This window comes from Magallana gigas, chromosome 2, assembly GCF_963853765.1.
Source record: "Magallana gigas chromosome 2, xbMagGiga1.1, whole genome shotgun sequence".
NCBI lineage: Eukaryota > Metazoa > Mollusca > Bivalvia > Ostreida > Ostreidae > Magallana > Magallana gigas.
The window spans coordinates 37,869,113-37,894,348 of record NC_088854.1 but is presented as its reverse complement, the minus strand read 5'-3'; the positions used below and the strand labels follow the sequence as shown (position 1 = coordinate 37,894,348).

Sequence of the window (25,236 nt, the reverse complement as noted above, 5' to 3'; positions counted from 1 at the left end):
TTTTTTTACTCTTCATTGTAGATGAAAAAAGTCATTTGACATTTAAAATGACATAAAATTGTACAAAATTCAAACGTAATTTCAGGCGTATGGATACGTTTTTGACGTTTATCTTACTATGACGTAGGCAACATTCTGGCTACTGTAAACCAAAGATTATAAGACCAATTTATGCAAATATGGTGCAATGATATAAATTGTTCTTCCGGAGGTCATGTGTATAAAATTTTAAAACCATGTTTTGGCTTAGAGAAGTATCTTGATATTTTACCTGTAAAACTAAAAAAAAAATTCATTAAATTTCGTACATCAAACCATCGTTTTCCTGTAGAGACAGGCAGATGGTATAACATTCCTTTGAATGAGAGGTTATTTCTCTTGTGTAATAAAGGTCTCATTGGTGATGAATTTCATTGTATTTTAGAATGTTCAGCACTAGAAGAAATAGGGAAAAAAAAACCTAAACAAAGAAAATTGGAAAAGACCAAATTTTTTTAAGTTTTCTAAACTCATGACTAATTGCAATTGTAAATCGCTAAGAAAATTATGTGTATTTATTTCAGATATTTTTGATGCTGTCTGCTCCTCTTAGTTGTTTTCCTATTATGATCCTTTATACCAAAATCTTACATAAGTAGTGATTCTATAGTCTGTCCTTTTTTATTTATATTTTTTCCCGGTATGAAAATGTACCTGTTTGTATGTACCTCTGACGATTTGTATTTGTGTGTATTATATATATGTTCCTCTTGTACCAAATTATTTGGTTTGAGCGAATAAACTGAACTTAAACTGAACTTGAACTTGAGCAGTCAATAGACCAGTCAGAATATTTTTCCCGAGGTGCAGGGAACAGCTCAGTATGATCTATTATTAGCGGGTTATGTAAATTTTTTCTGCAATGATCACTACCTTCATAACCCGAATGAATCATCAAGGAAAGCATTTTATTGTTTATATTAACATCTTCCTTTAAGCTAATCGATAAATTGATTAGGAAAAGTAAGTAAAATTCACTAAATTACTGTTGATGTACGTAAGTAAGTTAGCTAAAAGAAACAGCCAAATCGTCTCCTGTGTGACTTTGAGTCTGACAACGTCATGATTATCTCGTGCAGTCCGTAATTTTTTTTAGGTCGCTATAGCTTTGGACCAATCGATAAACAGGGCGTGTCGATATCTGTCCTGTCATTTTCTTGTCAGTTTCAGCCGCTGTAGATTTCGACCAATCAATAAATGGGGCGTGTAGATTTCAGTCTGGCTGTTTCAATAGAGCTACTAGTATGTTTCTTTTACATTGCTCTTAAAAATTGTCTTTTAGGTAATCTTGGTATTAATTAACATTGACCCGAATGCATAATATTAATGGTATAAAAACTTTCTGTAATTTTTTATTGTGAGCACAAAATACTAAAAACGGAATTAGGTAATAAAACAATTATTTAATGCCTGAACAGTCAATAAACCCGAATTTTTTCCCTTGGTGCAGGAACGTTGGCCTCGGGCAATACTATAGTAAATCATACTGAGCTGTTCCATGCACCTCAGGAAAAATATTCGAGTCTATTGACTGCTCAAGCATTAAATAATTGTATAACATAGACGCTGTTTTTAGTACTTGGTGAAACCAAATTCAATGTTATCAATATGGGGTATCAAATAATCAACAGTTTTAAAGCCTCATGTAAGGTAAAAGTATATTTAAAATCCAATGGGTTGAAGACTCCTTCTTTGTGTAAACTAATATCAAATTGAGATGTTGTAATGCATGCAACAGGTTTGGTGCATGTAAAAGATGAACAAAAAAAATCTTAGAATATTGCATAATGGCACGAAAACCATCTGCAACATGCAAATTGTAAACCCGGAAAACTAAAAAAGGAATTAGGTAATAAAACAATTATTTAATGCCTGAACAGTCAATAGACCCGAATTTTTTCCCTTGGTGCAGGAACGTAGGCCTCGGGCAATAAATCATACTGAGCTGTTCCATGCACCTCAGGAAAAATATTCGAGTCTATTGACTGCTCAAGCATTAAATAATTGTATAACATAGACGCTGTTTTTAGTACTTGGTGAAACCAAATTCAATGTTATCAATATGGGGTATCAAATAATCAACAGTTTTAAAGCCTCATGTAAGGTAAAAGTATATTTAAAATCCAATGGGTTGAAGACTCCTTCTTTGTGTAAACTAATATCAAATTGAGATGTTGTAATGCATGCAACAGGTTTGGTGCATGTAAAAGATGAACAAAAAAAATCTTAGAATATTGCATAATGGCACGAAAACCATCTGCAACATGCAAATTGTAAACCCGGAAAACTAAAAAAGGAATTAGGTAATAAAAGAATTATGTAATGCTTGAACAGTCGATAGACCAGAATTTTTTCCCTTGGTGCAGGGAACAGCTCAGTAGGATCTATCGGCGTTCCATAAATAACAGTTGATTTTGAATATATTGCATCAAACATTATTCGCCTTGCAGCGGAGCCTGTTGCTTTTCTTTTAAGCTGTATTCCAGTATGGTTTTTAATTGCCATTGTTTGTTTTGGATTAACTTTTTTTTTATTTTCACGTATACAACATGTGCATGTACAGCCATGTCGTCTGACGATGATGAGAGTAGAGAGGTCATACCTCGAACTAATCCGGAATGGACAAACCCTTCAATACGGACATACCCATCAAGAGTAGTCCCTGCAAATGAAAACGTGATGCGCAAAAGGAACTTGGCAAGGATTTTCCAAAGAACAGGACCAAGTAGCTCGCTAAAGACGATGGAAGATTTCCGACTAATGAAAAATCTTAATGTTAATTCTCCTTTTCGGCAGAACATGTCTAATAATAGGGAGTTTCAGCTAGAATTTGATGTGCGCCAAGTAAAGCCAGAGGAAATTCATGTCAAATCCATTGGAAATCAGCAGGAGAAACAGAAAAACAAAACGAATGACATGGTCAAGAATTTTCAGAGAGATGGAACAATTAGCTGGCCTAACAGTGTGAATGACGCTCGACTGATGGACAATTTTAGCGTTAATTCTCCTTTCCAGCAGAACGTGTCTGAAAATAGAAAGTTCCAACTAGAATTTGATACGCACCGATTCAATCCAAATAGAATTCACACCGAATCCTTTGGAAATCAGCTCTTTGCTCAAAGTATGCAACAGGGACAAAACAAAATGAATGACATGGCCACTGATTTGCAGAGAGCTGGAACAAGTAGTAGGCTGGGGACCGTGGAAGACTTTCCGCTGACGGATGATTTAAAGGATTTCAATCCAGTGCAGGAGGATTCGTATGGAAACAAAAGGTTCCAGCAGGTATTTGATACACGCAGATGCAAGCCAGATGATATCATCATCAGAACCTCTGGAAATATGCTCGTGGTGTACTGTAAGTATGAGGAGAAGGAAAATGAAATATCAGTTTCCCGGGAATACAGTGGGCAAATCATGTTACCTGAAGAAGTGAATACAGAGCTTCTAATGTCTACGATCTCTGCAGACGGGACTCTGAAAATTTCAGCTCCGCTTTAAAGTTCAGCGCTTCTTGGTAGAACAGACAAAAAAAGCAGCTGGCTGGAAGAACAAAAATTTTTCATTATTGTTTCATTCTCAGTAGCGAAGTTCAAACTGATAAACATACTACTTGTATTTTGAATTTTAATAAAGTTTGAATAATGGGTTCATTTTAATTTATCGTCAATTCTTGTTTATATTATAAATTATATATACACTATGGTTAAATTTTATTAAAAAGTATTTGAATCATCTACATATAGTTTGTTTTACACTAAAAATTGTATTTTAGGAAATAAACAAAATCGGTGCCCTTAATTATGCATAGTAAATTACGTATACATGCATTCGAGAGTTGATCCAAAAGTAATGTCACAAGTGTTCTAGAAAATTGACGAAACGTCAAATTAATCTTTCTGTTTATTTAATCCTGAAACGAAATCTTCGAAAAACAATACTGATTACTTTTGAGATATAAAGTTACTGTGAAATCATTAAATTAGAGTAATGCACGCTAGCAACGTAATTATTGGGTTCTTAAAGTCGGTCTTTTACAAAGAATGGCTTGTGGTTTTCTATATTCACGCAATTTTTTTCTTTAGATAAATATATTTGTGAGCGTATTCATTCTTTTGTTCAGGACTTGTTAATTCAAAGGCTCTACAAAAAGTTATGAGTGTCGCCGTTCTAGTTTGTCAAGACTAGTTCAACTTTCCTTCTGTTCATCAGTCTTCCGACCATCTTCTTCATTTTTGAGCTAAACATAAACTTACATTAAACACAGGAAGAACCAGAAATGCCTCTTGCTTACATTAAATTTTGTATACATCAATTTCAACACCTTCTCTGGTGACCTCATTAGATAAAAATAAAATGCATCGCATTGCATCTCCTTTTGCATGCCAATCCAATTTATCCTTAGGTATAATGATGAAGAGAACCGCGTCCATCTTAGAAAATCAAAACCAGCAATAACGTACTCTGTGAAAAAATGTGATTTTCCTATTCTGCATCTAATTACATTAAGTATTTTGCTCTGAAATAGAAGCGTAAAGGACGTTAATTATGACGATACGATATGACATGATACAATTATTTAATGCTTGACAGAGGTCAGAGGTCAGCGAATCGGTGAGTCGCCTTCCAAGCGAGCTCCGGTGATTTTGAAGTTTTATTTATATTTTCTCGAAAGTTTTAAAACTTTCTGTTCTAGAAATTGAAAATACAACTTCCCAACACAGTCGTGACTGATATACTATAATAGATCCTACTGAGCTGTTCCCTGCACCAAGGGAAAAAATTTTGGTCTATTGACTGTTCAAGCATTAGATAATTGTTTTATTACCCAATTCCTTTTTTAGTTTTCCGGGTTTACAATTTGCATATTGGAGATGGTTTTCGTGCCATTATGCAATATACTAAGATTTTTTTTTTCATCTTTTACATGCACCAAACCTGTTGCATGCATTACAACATCTCAATTTGATATTAGTTTACACAAAGAAGGAGTCTTCAACCCATTGGATTTTAAATATGCTTTTACCTTACATGAGGCTTTAAAACTGTTGATTATTTGATACCCAATATTGATAACATTGAATTTGGTTTCACCAAGTACTAAACACAGCGTCTATGTTATACAATTATTTAATGCTTGAGCAGTCAATAGACCAGAATATTTTTCCCGAGGTGCAGGGAACAGCTCAGTATGATCTATTGCCCGAGGCCAACGGCCGAGGTCAATAGATCATACTGAGCTGTTCCCTGCACCTCGGGAAAAATATTCTGGTCTATTGACTGTTCAAGCATTAAATAATTGTTTTATTACCTAGTTTTTAGTTTTCGGGGTTTACAATTTGCAAATTGCAGATAGTTTTCGTGCCATTATGCAATATACTCAGATTTTTTTCCATCTTTCACATGCACAAAACCTGTTGCATGCATTACAATATCTCAATTTAATATTAGTTTACACAAGGAAGGGGAAGTCTTCAACCCATTAGATTTTAAATAGTCTTTTACCTTATATAAAGCTTTAAAACTGTTGATTATTTGATACTCCATTTTGATAACATTGAATTTGATTTCACCAAGTACTAAAAACAGCGTCTATGTAAAGGAATATACATTCCCTGAAAACTATCGAAATGATGTAACATTAACATACCCGCGTTCTGAAATGCGTTGCCGGTCTAATAGATCGCAGTCTATTGACCGGCAGTCCAATAGATCGCAGTCTATTGACCGGCGGTCCAATAGATCGAAGTCTATTGACCGGCAGTTCAAAATAGACGCAAATATTTAATTTGTAATATAACAGCAAAATCCCTTTGATTAGGTAATATACAATTATTTAATGCTTGAGCAGTCAATAGACCAGAATATTTTTCCCGAGGTGCAGGGAACAGCTCAGTATGATCTATTGCCCGAGGCCGTTGGCCTCGGGCAATAGATCATACTGAGCTGTTCCCTGCACCAAGGGAAAAAAATTCGGGTCTATTGACTGTTCAGGCATTAAATAATTGTTTTATTACCTAATTCCGTTTTTAGTATTTTGTGCTCACAATAAAAAATTACAGAAAGTTTTTATACCATTAATATTATGCATTCGGGTCAATGTTAATTAATACCAAGATGACCTAAAAGACAATTTTTAAGAGCAATGTAAAAGAAACATAATAAAGTTATATTTTAATCTTGTTTTTTCTAAAATTCGTTGCCGGTCCAATAGATCGCAGTCTATTGACCGGCGGTCCAATAGATCACAGTCTATTGACCGGCGGTCTAATAGATCGCAGTCTATTGACCGGCAATTCAATAGATCACTTTTAAACCTGAATACACACACAAAATAGACAAAAATATTTAATCTGTAATAAAACAACAAAATCCCTTTGATTAGGTAATAACATACTATATATAGTAACCGAAAAACGGCATTGGGAACATGGCTTGAAATATTAATCACAAGATGATTTGGGTCAAAATTATTTTTTTCGATTTTAATATGATTGTACAATTCTTCAGTACTTTTTAAAGGCATTTTTAATAGGCAATCGAAATTTGAGTGTCATTCGTAGAGTTATAGAGTTTAAATTTCTTTGCTATGTAAACAAAGCTTTTTATTACATTCTGAATGTTGAAGTGAAAGTTCCAGTTTTAGACTAAAATGAATGTGTTATACGTTAGGAACTGTTTATTATGCTTAAAATGAACACTTGCCTTTGCATTTCTATAAATAGCCGTTAAATGCAAGGGGAGAGAAAGATATATACCTTATCTATATATAAATATTGGTGTGTTTTATATAGATAGGGTATATATCTCTCTCTTCCCGTACATTTAATGACTTATTGATAAAAATTCAGAGGCATGTGAAATGAATGAGAAGGTAGACAAATCACTTGAAAAATATTTTTTGCTTGAGACTACATTAACAAAAACAGTGCACGGGCCTTGTTAACATGACAAAGAATTTTAAGCTCTGTATCTTACTTATAACTCCACTGACTGACTGCCATTTTTGTTGATCATTAGAGATGCATTCCTACAGTATTGTAAATAATAAAAACAGAAAAAATAGAATTGGATCAAAATTCTGACCATGTTTTTTTCATAGAACTTTAAATAGTAAAATAATTAAAGAAAAAAATATCGTTATTGTAAATGTTGCAAAACAACCTCAAGCTCCACAAACTCTCATCAATTCTCAACCTCAAAGGATATCCTGCAACATTCACAAAATGATAAACAGTTATTATATTGAATCTTTAACTATCTATATATATATATAGAAGGACTGAGATTTTATCCCAATTTGTTCTTGACCAAAGTCCCCTGAATTACAAAAACAATTTTGTTTATCAATGTCTTAACCTTAATTTTATTTGTTAAAAAATAATGTACACATAAACAATTAAAAAAAAGTATAACTTGATGAGTGCTGAGTCTTAATCAACATCGTCCTCTCCTTTTTAATTGATTATCAGGAGTCTCTCTGGCCTATAATGAGGTTGTTTTTAGGTGTACACGACAGAGGTATTAATGAGCATAGGGATGTTCTGTAACCATGCTCCCTGGCATACAGGCTTCTGTCCGTATCCACTAGATTCATGCAGTATTTCCCTGAAAGAAACAAAAGGTGCATGTAAATTATAGATAATTCATGTAAATAGTTTGCACAGAATGAAAAGGTTGTCAATGAAACAAGCTGAATGTACACCAAAGTGTACTAGTATTTGTACATGTATGTTACATACAGACCTTGTTCTTCAAGGGCCATGTTAAATTCAGTTTGATCAGCAACATGTCCCAAAGTAAGAAATTCCTAGAAATACAAATATTTATACATAAAAAATAAAAGGGCAAATTGTTTGATTCTGAGTACATCAGAGACAAATTGTCATTTTGCCTTGCAGGAGTCTGGTAGAGATACAAAGTGTTACAAATGCTCACTATCAAACAGCGTAACCCTAAACTGGTGGTAGGCTAAGAATATATTTTTTTGAATAAACTTGAACTAATGCATCTACATCAAAACATTCCAATTATTACAGAACCAGTATTTAAATTCTAAACCTAAATTTGAGTTGACTTAAAAATCACTCCAATCTCTCATTCCTGTAAAATTACTAGTACATGAATAAGTTAACTGAAAACAAATTTTGCGATTGGATTTAAAATGCTGTTCCAACCTTGTACTCAATTCCAACATTTTTGAAATGTTGACTCCTGGGATATGTGATAAAATGGGTGTCCTGGATGCCTCCATAGCAACAGGGACAGATGACAAACTGAGCCTCATTTTCAATACATTGTTTGAGCACCATGTCTGTAGCCACCCCACAAGCATGGAGACACACTCCCAGGGTAAATTTCTCATGGAAATAGTCTTGATTGCACTAAAACAGAAAAACCAAAATAAAATGTCAAGTACATGTATTAAAATGATGATCAGCACTGCACAGAAGATATACCGATGGTAGATACCAATGTCTTTATACCCTCACAAGGCAAGGCATAATACAATTTTTAGTAATATTCAAAAAATTTTATGAGCAATTTGGGCCATGAATTGAGAAAACCCACAAGATATGACAAAAAAGTAAAGAACTTAGGGGTAGATATTCATTATCATAAGAACATTAATCATTCACTCCATTAAACGGATAAACAAGTTGAATTACTTTACCTGGAATATTGTCACATTTTGAAGATTTAGATCCTCAATGCGACTTCTGGCTCGAAGAAGAGAATCTTCATTGTTCTCAACTAAATAGACCTGCACAAATAAGGACAAAAATTGACATCCTGCAATTTTTAATGTCCAGTGCAATTCATGTACAATGTGAGTAAAATACCATCTAATAATTAGATTTGATAACAATACATATATTCATTCACAACCCAACTATTCTAAAATACATGTATTCACATATTCGTTTGCATATCTGACCTTGCAATCTGGAAGTAGATAAGCAATCACAATTCCCAGGTGTCCCTAAAATTCAAAAAATATTCTGCTTTATAATTGTTTTAATCTTGAATGAATCATGATAGTATTAATTTATCATTTTACATTAGCTATACATATAAAATGTATTGAACAAATTGTCTGCATATACAGTGTAAACTTGGTAAAACTTGTCAGTGTACAGTGAGATTCACTATAAAGCAGGATGGCATAATTATTATAACAAAAAGAGGGATCACCCTACCTATCCCTCGATTACAGAAGTCCACAATGACGTACAGGGCAGTTTATTTAAAACTTGGTACATGTGAAATATCAAATGTATTGAATATCAAATGTACTGAATATATTTTCTGCACAAATTATATAGTGTACAAGTGGAGCTTGTAGTCCTGCCTACCCCTCCACTACAGAAGTCAACGATGATGTCACCGGGTCGGTGGATTGCCAGCACTGCTGTGGCCAGATTCTCCAGCTGCTGACATTTTCTCTGATGGCGTTTCTTTGGGAGATCTACAAATGTATACAACTGTCAAAAAAAAATTTGTTCTTCAGAAGGTGAATATGTAAGAATAAAGAATATTTTTCTATTTATTTTGCCTGAATGTTTGTTGCTTTACAACATTTAAAGAGTCCATAAATTGATGAATTTTTACTCCACAATTTGTTACATACAGGTCTTCGATTTTCATGCAGCCTTTGAACTTTATTTAAACCAAAATGAGTTGTATTTTAGAATTTTATTATGTTGCAAAAACCAGTTATTATGCTAATTCTTTATGAAACTTAAACCACTATAATAAAAATAAGATTAAAATTTAACCTTAGATTTGTCAAAAGAAAGATTTTTCTTCTTAAAGTAAAGTAATTTTTGATCAGGACAGCAATAATGTAATTTTGCTTCAATCAGGGCCTATAAATACCTTTTCCCACAAAAATTGACTTTTGTGTCCTTTTAGTAGTTAAATTATAATTTCATTATAAGAATTTCTGGCACTAAAATTGTAGCTCATATTTCTTTAAGAGTATATGTTAACAGCAATATCTAACTGCATCCCACCTCGTCCTGGATCTACCCGGTCGGGGAAACTCTCCCAGTCCAGCTGTACCTGGTCCTTCCGTGGATGACAGCCTAACTCCACTTCAATGTTTCCACTCTGTAAGATATACATATAACATCCTCATATTTTCTGCTTCACATAAAATAATTGTACATTATAAAGCAATACAGTTGTTTGAATAACAAAATATTTGAAACAAGGTACATGTGGTACTGTAACCTTTGCTTCTGAATTTTACACTAGTTTCTTGAATAAAACTGAAATTGTGAAATGCATTAAGAAAAAAATTAAATTAAGTTCCTGAAGGGTAGAAAGTACAATATGAAAGATGTCATTGTCCCACAAATACCTTGATTTTGTCAAGTGCCTTTGTAATATCAGGTTTAATGGCTCTGTATTTTCCTCTCAATCTTCGACTACAATTAGACACAGACTGAGCATGAGTATTATTATTCTATAGCCCTAGTATCAAACTTGTGTGTGATCAAGTGCAATACCCAGTATTCAAGGCAAAATCCTTCAGTTAAATAATTTTCTCACAACTACCAATGATACGTGTGTGTAAAAAACAGCTATGATCCCTTCAAATAATGTACACGTTAACTGATGGATCTCCCAGATATTGATCAGTTAGAATATATGGTCTACAAATGTCCAGCCAACATAATTTAATCAATCATAAAACATCAGTTTACAATCATTGTCAAATCTGTCTGTATAAGTTCACTTTGTAATTCTTTGGAACATGATTATCTTACCTCAGTTCCATTTCATCATGATCGGGAGGCTTTATCCATTCAGGAACATGAAACAAGACTGCCGAGTCTTTTTTGGATTCTGAGAATCTGTTGAGATCAAATTGTGTGCTCACTGCAGCTCGTCTCACCTCCGGTAGAGTGATCATGTGACTAAACCACTGAGATATCCGCGGCAGGTGCTCTCTGATCAACACCATGTCAAAGTTTATTGATTGCTAACAAAAATGAAGCAGAGGAAGGAAACTTTAAATGTAAATAAAAAAGAATTCCCTGTTTTACATAATTTTTGCACTTTAACTTTGAAGTTTAATTTGTACAGTAGTTTGAAACTTTTTAAAATTGTAACTGTTTTAATAGAATGAAGAAGAAAAGCATGGCATGGATTGGAATCTCCGTCTTACCAACAGAAAATAAAGATATGTGAACAGAATCAGATCAGCCACAGTGATGTCCGTTCCCTCTGAGTAAAGATGGACAAAGTCTATTTCATGGATGGTGAGACTAGACACAAAGTTCGTCAGATCCTCCATCGAAAGATCACACCCACCATCCCGTGTAGTAGCGTCTCTCTGGAGAAAGTTCTCTCCAGCAGATACAACTCCAGAACTGACTCTCACTTCATTGTTATTAGAATTATCTGCATTCTGTAAAATCTCTTGGTTTTGAACGTCTAACTTCACTTCATTTGACTGTTTGGGTTTTTTAATTCTGAACCTGCTCAAGCAATGCGAACGAGGAATGTCTCTGGTGAACCTGAACTCCTTTGGATCAGTGATTGCCTCCACTTCCTGTTTGATCTGGCACAGCAGCGCCCTCTTTATTTTGTCATCGTTGTGAACTGAGGGTGGTTTATTGAAATGCCATTCCAACTTCATTAGGTCCTCTGGCAAGGCCACTTCATTTTGCATTTCTTTTTCAGTCTCCTCATTTTGATCAGTTTTACTTTTTCCAGATTCTTGGAGTTGTTTTTCTTTCGTTGCTATATCCTCAATTGTTGCTTCTTTGGTTTTTATTTCTTTAGATCTGTTGATGAAATATACAACAATGATGCAACATACAACTTGATTTTTAAACATTGTTAAAAAACTGATCATTATGGTAAATTTTTACATCGACATGTATATACTATAGTGTAGTTAAAAATGTTCAAAGATTAGGCAAAGAAAAAAAAATTGTTATTCTCTAAAGCCAAAAAAATCAAAATATCAAAATGCAGGAGATAGGTATTGGATTTTAATATTTATTGCAGATTTGCAGAGGGAATTATAAAAATTTTAACTAAAATTTTAACAAGAGGCACGAGGGTTACATCACTCAGCTATTAAACAATAATAGAATGACATTTTTTAAACTTTGATCAAAAAACACATACTAAATTTCTGAACTATTTAGTAGAATAGATCTTGTTTAAAAAGATTTTTATATTTCTCTCCACATTTTCATATGTTATACATATAGCCCCTTTTGTGTTAGTTTTTCAGAAAAAGAATTTAAAAAAAAAAATTCTATTCGATACTATTAAAATATATACTCAAACAACCCCCCTCCCAAAGGTGCCAGGTGGCCTCATCTGACCCTCAAGATCATGATTTGAATTGAACAAACTTAAATCTACACATACAATTTAGTTTTTTTGGTTTATTTTGGCAAAATAGTTTTGTGAAGGTTTGCTTTTAAAAACGCCAACAAATTTTCAACAATTCTAAAATATCTTCTCTTAAAAGAGGGAGTAACCCCTTATTTTCACAAAAAGAAAAGAAGTAAAAAATGTTAAAAGTTTACAGACAGCCAGACAAACGCCGGACATAAAGTCATAGTGATCAGAAAAGCGCATTCGAGCTTTCAGATCAGGTGAGCTAAAAATTAAAGCATTTTTCCTCACTTTGCAATAATATGAATCAATGTGGCAGCATTTGACCTAGTGCCTGAGCGAAAAAACACCAATCTCTTTTGGCCTAATTTACTGTTGAAGGTAAAAGTTGAAATACAATAAGAAAATCAAACCATGCATAAATGAACAACTGTACACTATACTTATAAAATTGTATTGTACATATGTTCTTTAAAAAGCATTTTCTTTTATGTCGATCACTATTTTTGATGTATTTAGTGTGCAGGGTTCCACACTAACGGTAGCCTCTAGCCAGGAACAACTGAAACTTGTGGTCGGGCTACCAAACAAGTCATAAAGGTTGTCCTCGGGGCTACTGAAATTTTAAATACCATACTATCACTCAAAGCAATGTGTTAATATTTTTAAAAATGTAATATACCAATTCCAAATATTTGCTTCCAAAATTTTGAATCATCGGTGCAAGATAACTTGGTCTCTCTATTATGTTATTGTTCGACGTTGTTTTGGTCTGACTTATCAAAAATCTGGATTATCAAAATGTTTTCAGTATATCAACAGAGAATGTAAGCAGTGCACCAACGTAGACAATTGATCTAGGAAAAATATGGCATTGCCTGGCGGATCAAGAATATCACCTATGGTTCTACCGCTGTTAACGTAACCGGATGTTAATTTTCTTTACAGATTTGGCATTATTATGGGTTCTAACTCTTTAGAATCTCTTTATTTGGGAACAATAGATGGATTCGCATGATAGAAATCTTGGTACCAGTACTTTTTTAAAGAAAAAAATTGACGATAAATATAGGCCTACTTGCCTAAATAAACTTTGTTTCTTCTGTTAAGGCGAAACAATCATTGATTTTACTTTTTATTGATAAAGTTACAATTTTGCTCAAAAATACAGCCAAAATGCAGCATTTGGCATATTTATTTCCAAATTTTTTCGGGGGTGACCCCCCCCCCCCCCCCCCGTATCCCCCCAGCAGGAGAAACCCCCTCCCACACCTACGGTACCCCCTTGTTGCTTCGGACTCTGCTGGGCTACTAATTCACTGACAGGGCTAGTAAGAAATATGATTTGGTAGCCCTGCAGGCAACCATGGATTTTAAGTTAGTGTCTACCCCTGAGTGTGCAAGTCTTTTTATTTTTCAAAAGAGCAATTCTTGCCTGATTGTAGAGATCAAGCTGGTGATTGAAGAGGGAAGTTCTATTTCACATAGTTTTGTCCATCCAGATACCTGTGTACATATAAAAAAGATACATAAATATACATCCAGGTAGATCAATCTTTAGCAGAAAGTTTTCTCTGTAACCAGTTCTCTTACTGTATAATTGATGCTTAATATCATATACTGAACTTTTGTTACCAAGTACTATGTCTTTTTTCTTGATGTAAATATTCATTTTACATATGAAAATTCTGTGTACTTTTCAATTTGAACACATTAATAACTGTTTTCTTCTTCAAGGTCATTGATTCATTACTTGCCTCTGCACAAGCTTTTAGGCTGCCTCCTCTAAATCCCTGAAGAAGAAAAAAAAAACCAAATTATATACTCAACTTTTCAAAATATCAATATCAATCATTTAATAAATGGATTATACAACTTTTCAACTGGAAGAAAGTTGTAAACTGCTGATTTGTAACATTACATTTTGCTTATTGATATTAAAAACTGTGACTGCAAAATTTTTTTTTTACTCACTACAGAGTTCTAATTTCTTATTACCACATGTAGAACGCGTGTTTTAAACATGTCACAGTTAGAAAAAGAAATTTGATCCTGCTGCTTGTTATTAAATGGGTTGGTTTGCCAAGGTGACCACTCAAATAGCAACAATTATAACAAATAACAATCACCATAATTCACTCCAGCTCAAGAACCTGCAACAAGTACTAACACTTAACAGACCAATCTGTTCCAGAGGTTAGCGGTTACTAATAGACTCTTAAAATATAATGAACTGTTGCACTAAAAGAGCTTTAAAAAAAGAGAGATCTTATTTCTGACCATTATAAATCTTTGTTTTACTGTTTTCATATATGCTCTTGCCTTTCAACAACAAAACATTTACTCATTTTGCAAAGTCCATCATTGAAGAGTTTTGAATCCATTTCATTCTATCTGAGCACACAAAGATAAGGGTTCTATGCAATAAATGCTAAAGATATTGGTAACTACTAGGGTTGTTAGAAAAGTTTGCGGACAAGTTCGATTGTGAGCGGACTATTTGCATGATGCCAGCGAAACTTTTCAGATTTAAACTTGACATATTCTTAAAGAAATATGTAACGATTTGGTTTTGTTAAATCCGCAATAAAAATTATACAGCTTAAATATTATGATTACTTATGCTTCACCGGCATGTAAATGTTTTCATTTTTTTTTATATTTTGTAAGCATTTTTCCTTATTATACAATAAACTGTTTGAGCAAAAATGTACGATATTTCATATGAGGTCATGATTACTTATGAAGGTCAGTTTGTGAAAGTTTCAATTAAAATTAATTTTTTTTTACCGTTTTAACACCGAACATAGACGAGCAACGCTGAAAATTGAGTTATAAACATTAACGTTGGTGGATACTGGGCCGTCACTAAATTCTGTGTGCAAGCAGGTACATCTTCAATGGAGACCAAAAGGTTGTTAGATGCTAACGGAGATGGCCCACGTGTGTCTTTATTTATAGATCACAGGCATAGAATTGGAATCAGAGGTTCAAAGATCTAAGAACTGATATTCTAAGCACCGGTACCCATCCCCATACAGCCTAGATCTTGCACCTATGGATTTTGCTTTATTTCCTTATATACGCTATGCCACAAAAGACATTAATAATGTCTTTTGTTGCATATCATAGATAATGTCACATTATTAAAAATCTTGACAAATAATGGTATGAAAGTGCATTTTATAAGTGGGTTAAATGACATGAAAAGTGTGTGGAACTGAAAGGTATTTACTATTAAAAAGAGTGACAGGTTTTGCCTTTCAGTTTTTTGACGTCACCTGACATCGTGGATATATGAAATGGTGCTCTGAAAATCTAATTCATGCAAAGTGAAAATTGCTGTAAATTTTTAAAATATTATCAAAATTATGATTTTTTCGCATATTTATTTTCATTTAATAGTCATTTAATTAAACATACTTCATCCTAAAAAGTACACAGTAATTTTTCAGTAAATTACTTTGCGAACTTTTCTAACAACCCTCGTACATAAAAGCATAATCGGATGTACATAAGTATTTGCTTACCAAAAGGTCATGAAGATTTTTTTTAGGATTGTTGGCGTGACATTTCTTGATGAGACATCGCAGAGAGGAGCAGAGTCCTGATCGAATCACTGGGTCATCGCAGACCACGGGAAGGTCGCAGCGGTGAGGACACGAATGTTTATCTGTAAAGGTGTGCTTAGTGGCCAACAGGGCAGCAAAGCTTACACTGACACATTCTGATGCAGTTGTTTCCTCATCCACAAATACCAACTCAAACAGGTTACAATCACAGTAGTGGATCAGGAACAGAACTGCTGCTGAGGGGAGGGGGAGCAAGATCTGGGTGCCAGCATTGTTACGGCGACCAGATATGTAAACCAAAGTCCTGGTCAAACTCATCTCTCATCTAAAATTAAAAAAGCAATCCTAGATGATCTCAACTACAATTAACATGATTATAAAAACAAATCAGAAATCTCATTTTAATTGACACGTAAGGGTTTTAAGTTGCTGTTAAGTCACCATGTTCACTAGAAAGCTTAGCCAATATATGTGCCATGCACTTAGCTGCAGGTCTGTAGCTCCTGGTCTGAAAATAATTTGGAGGGACGACCTGGGAGCTACAGTACCACCCATTGAAATAATTGTAAATTACTACTGCTATCGTCTCTTTACTTGCCTCAGACTATCTCGGAGCACGCGGAATATCAAGAATGTTAAATCTATATCAAGATTGAGTCGCCATTTTTACATGGAAACAAACTGCACAACTTCACTTTGGGGGCTGGTGATGGTGTTTAAAAGATTACCAGAGGCAAGTAAAGACTGATTATATCAGACAGTACTAAATTGCATGGAGAATTTGAAGGTAATAATTGTTTTCACAGAATTTGTGTATAAATAAGATTAATTAGTCAAAAACTAGTGCACGTTTGTGTGCACAATAAATAAACAATTTTTTTCAATGGGTAGCACTGTAGCTCCCAGGTCGTCCATCTGATTTTTTTCAGACCGTGGGCTACAGACCTGCAGCTAATCTGGGATATGCTATTAAACAGAACTGAAACAAATATAGGATACAAAGTTTTACAATGAAATTTGAAAGACAAAACAAGCTGCTATATTTAAACAGATTAGTACTTGTCACTCAATTACATGTAGCTACAGAACTATATAGCACCAAAGAAAAAAATTACAAGAATACAAGTTACTTACTCCATTAGAATTATGAAAAATTTATCTATAGCTGAGAAAGAATGCATGCTCAACATTTTAAAATACATGTATATGACATAAATAAACATGGATTTCAAGTCTCAAAATATATTATGTCTTTAATTAATGGCCAATTAATACAATGTATTCAGCATTTTAATTTCAGTATAGATCAAGGGTATGCTCTTGTTTAAATGAAATTAAACAGGGAGATAAAATGGGATGGTTCTTGTGAAATATAGTTTAATTTTTAATCCTTTTGTGGGAGAGTCTTCCATATGGGGCTGAAAAAAGCGGCTTAGATCACATTCATTGGTGGATTAGTCTTCATGACGAACTCCAATTTCTTCTGTGAAAAAGTTACAAGACCTATAGCTTGGTTCACGAGTAATGCAAATCTGCCCAAATATTGAATACATGTACATACATTTTTTTATTTTTTTATCAAAGCATATAACCCTATAATTTTAAGTTGAAAATGTGTCTTGGTATTTTAACTGATAATTTTATCACATCTAGGATTTAGTGATTTTATTGTATTTTTTGACAGTGTAAAACACAGAAAAATAAATAAATTCAAAAATCATTTATAACACCTAATGTTTAAACATTTTATAAGAGTTAACATTATTTCTCTGAATGCAAACTATTGTTATAGGCCTAATGTTATTGTGCGTTCACTCGACATTGATACATAGTTTAAACATCATGAAAAATCTAAAGATATTTAGAGGAACACCTCAATACATACTGTATGATAAAGTGAAAGTAGACTATTGTTAAGCAAAGCTAGAATTTCCTCCCAGACCTAATAATATAGCACGGCGTGTTTCGCTGTACACTTCAATTATCACCGAATTTCATTTTTGTAACAGATTTGTATTGACTTCAAAGATCGGCTACTTTTCTAAAATCGATACTAACATGCCGATCCAAGAATCTGATATGTGCGCCATGTGTTCTTCAGTACATTTTCCCGGTTAATAGGTCAGTTCGCGTGTGCCGTCACTCCGTCGCCAGTGCCCTGACGTCACAGCATCAGAGCGCAGGCGCTTTTCATTCATAAATAACCTGCCGATTCAACAAAATAGTTCATGTGAGTAAGTTAAATTTTGTACTGTTGTAAATTGATGTTCTAGTTATTTTTAATTGTGCAATCTTACTAACGTTTTTAAATACCCTTATATCATCTATGATATAAAATACGATTCATTTATTCTTTTACTACTAAAAAGGAAGTCAATTTTCTTCCGGAAAGCGTATTAATTTTAGAATGATAAGTTGGTAAATCGGTTTCTCGTCGTTCTGTCGCCTATTCATAATACCGTTAATTTTCATCGCCTAATCGGATAGTAGATTGATGGAAAGTAACAATTATCAGTTAATTATTTACAAGGATCTTTAAGAAGATTTTGATATTGATCCAAGAGGTAAAGGCCAAGATCTTTTTGTTTCAGATTAGTGTGCCCCAGAGCATCCAAGTCGTGTCCATGTTTTTGTTTTTGTTACACATGCCCAAAATGTATGATGACCATGCAGAAATTTTGACCGAAAAAAATCTTACTTATCTTATTCGTTATGCAACTTACTAATGATTTTTTAAAGTCATGCATAATGTATATAAATTTCATAAATTACTTGGGTTTTTGAAATTACGAGGTTTGACCTAATTATCAGCATGTAAATAAAGAAACTATGAGATTCAGGGGAGTGCCATATCTTAAGAATGATTCATCAACAATTTTATGATTTTGGGCTTGACTTTAAATGTTGCATATACTTCAGAAATGTACAGTAAAAACTTAATTTATTTATTTTATAGGTGATTGTGCACTTTGGGATGAGTTCCCCCATGTCCAGTTTAAACAGTTTATTTTCATTCACGAGTCCTGCTGTCAAAAGGCTTCTTGGTTGGAAGCAAGGAGACGAGGAGGAAAAATGGGCTGAAAAGGCTGTGGACTCTTTGGTTAAGAAACTGAAGAAAAAGAAAGGGGCCTTGGAGGAACTTGAAAAGGCATTAAGTTGTCCTGGACAACCTAGCAAGTGTGTTACAATCCCACGCTCACTGGATGGTCGATTACAGGTGTCGCATAGGAAAGGACTGCCACATGTCATATACTGTAGGGTGTGGCGGTGGCCAGATTTGCAAAGTCATCACGAGTTAAAACCTTTAGATATATGTGAATACCCATTTAGTGCTAAACAGAAAGAAGTTTGCATCAATCCCTACCATTATAAAAGGGTTGAAAGTCCAGGTACAATAACACATTTCACTGTTATATTATTTAATTACTTTGCATCACACAGTTTATGATTATGTTATGAAGGTTTTTAGCTTGTACTTAATCATACTAATCTCACACATATAATATAAACTTACCTATTTGTATTTATTGCAGTGCTACCACCAGTTCTTGTTCCACGCTACAGTGAGTTTCCTGCCGGTCATGGATCACCACCATCATTGCCTCCATTCCAACAGGCCCCAGAACCAGCAATGCCACAAAACATCAGCTTCGACCCTAATGGCTTTCACCCATCCCAGGGACCCAATTCTCCGGCTAGCTCAGGGCCAGGCAGCCCATACGGTTTACCAGGTAATCAAGACTTCTTACATTTATAGATGTAAGACAAGACTTCTTACATCTAGGATCATATGAAACTGGATTTATTGAATTCATTTGTGTTTATCGATACCTTGGTTTAATTTCTTATTTGCTTCAAGATTGTGCAAACAAATAAACTGTAAATGAAGAAAAAATTTAAAGCTAAGAATTATATTGGAGGGCAAAATTCCATTGGATTCCAGAGTTTTATGCAAGCATCATTGCTTAAATGTTGAATTGCACCATAATCAACCCTTTTGCGGTACTGCTCTTTTGCTGGAAAAATTCATATAGTTTGGTGAATTTTTAATTGGTAGTTACATCATTATAATGACAATTGCTGATTCATCATATCTTATCAAACTAATTTGCCCAGCAAATTAGAAGTACCCCAGTTTTTGTGAAGGGATCATATGTCATTGACTTGCATGTCTTACTATCCTTATTAAACCTATAAATTTAGTCTTTTTGGTCTTTTCAATGCACTAAGTACCATGTTCATGTATCGGTATGTAAAGAATAAAAAAAGAACTGCTCTCAAGTGAATTTGAATGAAGGCTAATGTCAGTGTTGGGATCCTGTATCAAACATGGTTTTTTGCTTTAGGAAAATGTGTCAGACTGTTATTTTGAAGGAATGGTGGTTAAAGGGAAAATTGATAATCAGATTAGCGAAGCAAGAATTAGGAAATCCTTTCTCTGTGTAATATGATATCTTCTTTCTTTTTTTTTATCAGAACATAATTTTTATGCAAAAAAAGTATAGGGAAAACAAACGACATTGTATGAGAATTGTCTTTATATTCATAGATTTGCAATTGTCAAGTTTACACACACCTCGTTGTGTGATTATAAATGTGTCAGACTTTCTTTTTTATGTTAGTGTAAAAGTAAAAAGTAACTTGATGAAGTGTGAAAGTATTTTCATTTCATTAGTCAAACAAAGACAACTTTTTATTCCGATAATGGAAAGCATTTTTTGTGGCATTCTGATATTCATTGTTTGTATGTTTTTGTATTTTGAATCTTTTTTGTTTCAACTTTCTCTATTCTTACATATATCTTGTTATATATATATCTTGTTTCTGTGTATTGACAGCGGGCACACCACCACCAGCGTACCAACCGCACGATGACAATGCCAACATGAATAATCAAAACAGGAACAACCACCCGCGACCCCACCATACACCGATGGACACCCTGCCAACACCTTCTCATGGAAACAGAGTTGGTAAGCTTAACTATATTCATTTTCACTAAAATGTTTCAACATATATATCATATTTTAGCTGCAGGTCTGTAGGTCCCTGTCTGAAAAAATTCGGATGGATGAACTGAGAGCCACAGATCCCTATATATAAAAGTTGAAATTTACTGCACTGTCAAAAACTTGCGCCAACTATGGACTGATTGATCTTATTTCCTCTTAGATTCTGTGGAATGATTAGTACAATTAAATTCTCCAGACAATTTATTACTGATATTGTTGCTTTACTTGCCTCAGACTCTCTCTTAAACACGCTAACCAACCTCGGAAAATGAAGTATGTTCAATTCATGTGCAGATCTAGAGCCGCCATTTTTACATGTTAACAAACTACACTGCTTCACTACTCCCATGCTCCATCCAAATTTCTTTCAGACCAGGAGCTACAGACCTGCAGCTAATCATATTTATGGTGCTTACACCTGACAATCAAATCATATCATAAATTAATTTGCATTGATATGACACTTTTACATGTTTTTTGCAACTAAAATTTATATGTTTTCCATGCAACTGTTGTATTGAACCCTATACAGTCCCGTTTTAGAAAAAATAATATCATTCAGGAAATGTATAATACATATATGTACCCTTATTTTTTAGTCAAGCCATTTTGAGATATGTTGAGAAATTGTACTTTGCTATTCACATTTGTTTCATATCCTTAAAAGACATGTTGCACTTATAATGTTAAAGTGCTGGATATCTGACTATTTGCATGTAAAACTGACATGTTTGATTTGCATGAATGTCAATAATTTGCAGATCTGCAGCCAGTGACATACCAGGAGCCCCAGTTCTGGTGCTCTATCGTGTACTATGAGCTGAATAACCGGGTCGGGGAGGCCTTCCACGCCTCACAGACCAGCATCGTGGTGGACGGCTTCACCGATCCTTCCAACAACGCCGACAGATTCTGTCTGGGTCTACTGTCAAACGTCAACCGCAACTCTACTATAGAAAACACCAGGCGACACATCAGTAAAGGTATCATTCCACCATTTAAAAAAACCCACAATAACCAAAAGAATTTGGAATGGTAAAAAATAGTAAAATTTTCAAATGACCAAAAAAGTATTGTTGGCTAAACTATACCTTCAAGTAGTTACAAGTATTTGTGTTGTTTATTATAGGTGTGCATTTGTATTATGTGGGAGGAGAGGTGTTTGCAGAGTGCCTGAGTGACTCCAGTATATTTGTCCAGAGCCGTAACTGCAACTACCACCATGGATTTCATCCCACCACGGTCTGCAAGATTCCTCCAGGCTGTAGCCTTAAGATCTTCAACAACCAGGAATTTGCAGCCCTCCTCAGTCAGTCCGTCAACCATGGCTTTGAGGCTGTCTATGAACTCACTAAAATGTGCACTATACGGATGAGCTTTGTCAAGGGCTGGGGGGCGGAGTACCACCGCCAGGATGTGACTAGCACCCCCTGCTGGATAGAGATTCATTTGAACGGCCCCCTGCAGTGGCTGGACAAAGTTTTGACTCAAATGGGATCGCCTCATAATCCTATCTCATCCGTTTCTTGATCGTCAACCCTCCATCCCTTTCAAAAACAAATCGATCTCGAGGCCAAAATTTATCACCGGTCACTCAGTGTTGTCATGTACATCGAATTGTCGAGCTAAAAAAACAAAATGAACATTTTGCCCAGCCAGAATTATAAATGAAATAGTATTTGATATGTATGTGTAATGTACTTAATTGTATACAAAAGAGCAGTTGTCTTTGCATTCCAAATGAGTTAGTGCTTTGTTTATCTAAATTGCCGACATTGTCAGCTGTATTAGTTTATCGAGTATGAGGCTGTATTGCTTTTAAGGGTAAAACGGAGTAGGTCAAACATACACTATTTCCCTGAAAGAGGCTGAACTGTGTTTGCTGTGGTGAAACTAAGCTTGCTTCACCAGTGGCAAAATAGGGAACTGCAAAATAAATTATTTGAAATGTACGACAATATACCACTGTGTAGATATTATATATATTCAGCAGATTTTGTGCATGTTTTCATGTTGTTCACTCAGTGGATGTAAATATTGTGCTACTTTAATATTCTTATAGTAATTACTAACACATTTTTTTTTGACACAAAAATTTGTTATGTGCTTAGAGAATAGTTATGGATAGTGAGAGAAATTATTATGATAATTTTTGAGTTGAGCATGCAAAATTTTTTTGGGGTATATTTCATGCTTGCATGTGTGAACTTTTAGCTATGTTTCAAAAAGTTGTATTGTTTACTGTACTTATCAAAGCTTACTGAAAGCCTCTGTTGTTGGGCAATTCATTGTATTTACGAAAGTAAATTGCAAAAAAGACTAAATACTAATTAGCTTAAAAGCAAGTTGTGGTACCCTATTTTGTAACCATGTAGTCTCGGTTTTGGAATGAGAGCTAAGAAATGAAAGCAGAAACAGTGTTTATTCTATATTTTGTTGCATATTGTGCGTGTCTTTTATAAATATAATGTTGAAATTAAGCTAAAAGCATTTACATGTATTTATGAACTAACTTGATTAATTGACATTTGTTGAACAATTACCATAAAAAGTGCTTGATTTAAATTTAACAACAGAAAAAAAAGCTGCTGATGTGATAGAAGAATTTGTATAACATTTATTGTCACAAAATATATAATATCTTGTTATGTTTGTAAATATAAAAGATATAGATTAAATCATATTATTCGCTAGTCTTTAATTCTCTAACTGTATATACATACCATTTGGATTTGCAGGATGATATGAAATGCTCCAATTTTAATGTTATAGCCAAAAAAAGCTGAGTTTGTATGACAAAGTTGCAGTCATTAAAAAAATTGTGCTCAAATCATTTTGAAGTGAGGTTTCTAAGAAATATATATAAAATTTGTAATAAGTTATCTCACATATAATGTACTTGGATGAAATGTGTTGACTTTTTGTTAGTTCATTATTTTTTTTTTAATTTTTCTTTAATGATTTTGGCGAATAACTTTTGCGATCATTTATTATCAGTTGATTTCTGTTTGTTGAGACCTCAGGTCTTCTTTACAAAGAGTTGGAAACAACAAGAACATTTTATACCATTGTTGAATTTTTATGAACTTATTTTATATACTTTATATATATACTATATGTGAAAAAAAAATTGAAATAAAGGTTGTATTTTTTATTTTTTTTAAAATTTTTAAGAATGCTTTGCTGGAAAAACTATGAAATATTTAGTTGAAGGATAATGATGAACATTATGCCAATTATTACTGATCTGTTAAAGAAAATGGGATATTTTTTTTAAAGAAAACTTGTTCCATGTGAATGTACATTACTTTCATTATTACATTGTGATCAAAAGGAGAAATATTCTAAAAATTCGAAATACATATTCTTGTATTTTTTGTGTTACAAGAAAGCAGCCAGTCGAAGGCTAGATCTGAAGTTACTGAACTGTTACAACCAGAAATAAAAAAGATGATACGTTATGATACAAGTAAACATGGTTTTATTAAACATCCCAGAATCTCTCCCCCATTGTTTGTATTGGCATATCTTGATATCTTTTTTAAAAACGTTGTATTCCATTACACAAATATGTCTTTGTTATCATTACATGTGCAATGCATTTATGATTGAATCAAAAGGGCTTTGTTTTCTTTCTAGCATTGCTATGAACAAAATAAGCATCCCGTTTACTGTTTGATTACAGCATGTAGGTGTCGCTGTGCCTGATGTGACAACTGCCTTTTCTTTGTCCTGCTTGTAGCTATCACTGCATGTACTGATTTACTGCTTCAGGTGTCATCAGCTGCATAATAAAAGAGAACTTTATAGTCTGTGTTGTTCTTCATTTGTCGCCAGTATGGGTATACTTGACATACAAATTTCAAGAAGTTGATTAAAAAATCGTGGGCATGCGCGGATCCTGAGGGGGGCTGGGAGGGGGGGGGGGGGTCCGGACCCCCCCCCCTCCAAAATTTCTTTAAATTACATTATAAAATTATCAAAAATATGCCTTGGACCCCCCCCCCCCCCCCCAGCAATCTCAAATAACCGTCGGACCCCTTGAAAAAAAGTTATGGTTCCGCGCATGGTGGAAATTCATATGAAAGACAAAGGATTACTTTCCTTTGAAGATGTCTCTTTTATTTTGGTCGTTCATTTCCCGAATATAAGCTTTCCAAATTATAGAATCTACATTCGATGAGGAAATTTGATTTACGTTTCACTAGAAATCGCATTAGTGTTGTAGTGTCAGTGTCGATATCATA

At 34.0% G+C, this 25,236-nt stretch overlaps 3 protein-coding genes across 4 annotated transcripts; 2 read left to right on the top strand and 1 right to left on the bottom strand.

The window, feature by feature from the left end:
* Positions 1-2,604: 2,604 nt before the first annotated feature.
* LOC105320939 (uncharacterized) lies at positions 2,605-3,540 on the top strand. Its single transcript, XM_011419083.4, has one exon. The coding sequence runs from the start codon at positions 2,605-2,607 to the stop codon at positions 3,538-3,540; it is 936 nt and encodes a 311-aa protein (XP_011417385.3).
* A 3,518-nt stretch (positions 3,541-7,058) lies between these two features.
* Positions 7,059-18,188, bottom strand: LOC105342805 (glutathione S-transferase C-terminal domain-containing protein). Of its 2 annotated transcripts, none has more exons than XM_011449859.4 (14): positions 18,036-18,188; positions 15,936-16,302; positions 14,163-14,198; positions 13,841-13,911; positions 11,216-11,837; positions 10,815-11,029; positions 10,406-10,472; positions 10,056-10,152; positions 9,396-9,508; positions 8,978-9,022; positions 8,714-8,803; positions 8,217-8,423; positions 7,786-7,849; positions 7,059-7,647 (listed from the first exon to the last, which is right to left on the bottom strand). In XM_011449859.4, exons 2-14 carry the CDS (start codon positions 16,293-16,295, stop codon positions 7,508-7,510), a joined length of 2,127 nt encoding a protein of 708 aa, XP_011448161.3. In that variant the 5' UTR covers positions 16,296-16,302; positions 18,036-18,188; the 3' UTR covers positions 7,059-7,507. The 2 variants fall into 2 exon arrangements, with proteins under 2 accessions (XP_011448161.3, XP_011448162.3); XM_011449860.4 differs by having other exon boundaries at positions 17,863-18,137.
* Positions 18,189-18,381: 193 nt separating this feature from the next.
* Positions 18,382-24,798, top strand: LOC105342807 (mothers against decapentaplegic homolog 5). Its single transcript, XM_011449861.4, has 6 exons — positions 18,382-18,541; positions 18,934-19,366; positions 19,511-19,708; positions 20,816-20,950; positions 21,751-21,972; positions 22,119-24,798. The coding sequence occupies exons 2-6, from the start codon at positions 18,952-18,954 to the stop codon at positions 22,517-22,519; spliced, it is 1,371 nt and encodes a 456-aa protein (XP_011448163.2). The 5' UTR covers positions 18,382-18,541; positions 18,934-18,951; the 3' UTR covers positions 22,520-24,798.
* The last annotated feature ends 438 nt before the right edge of the window (positions 24,799-25,236 follow it).

Coding starts and splice junctions, on each gene's coding strand:
- LOC105342807 (XM_011449861.4), top strand. CDS start 18,952: ATGAGTTCCCCCATGTCCAGTTTAAACAGTTTATTTTCATTCACGAGT. Junction 19,367..19,510: donor TAAAAGGGTTGAAAGTCCAG/GTACAATAACAC, acceptor TATTTATTGCAG/TGCTACCACCAGTTCTTGTT. Junction 19,709..20,815: donor CAGCCCATACGGTTTACCAG/GTAATCAAGACT, acceptor GTGTATTGACAG/CGGGCACACCACCACCAGCG.
- LOC105342805 (XM_011449859.4), bottom strand. CDS start 16,295: ATGAGTTTGACCAGGACTTTGGTTTACATATCTGGTCGCCGTAACAAT. Junction 10,153..10,405: donor AGGCACTTGACAAAATCAAG/GTATTTGTGGGA, acceptor TATATCTTACAG/AGTGGAAACATTGAAGTGGA. Junction 7,850..8,216: donor ATGTTGGAATTGAGTACAAG/GTTGGAACAGCA, acceptor TTGTATTTCTAG/GAATTTCTTACTTTGGGACA.
- LOC105320939 (XM_011419083.4), top strand. CDS start 2,605: ATGTCGTCTGACGATGATGAGAGTAGAGAGGTCATACCTCGAACTAAT.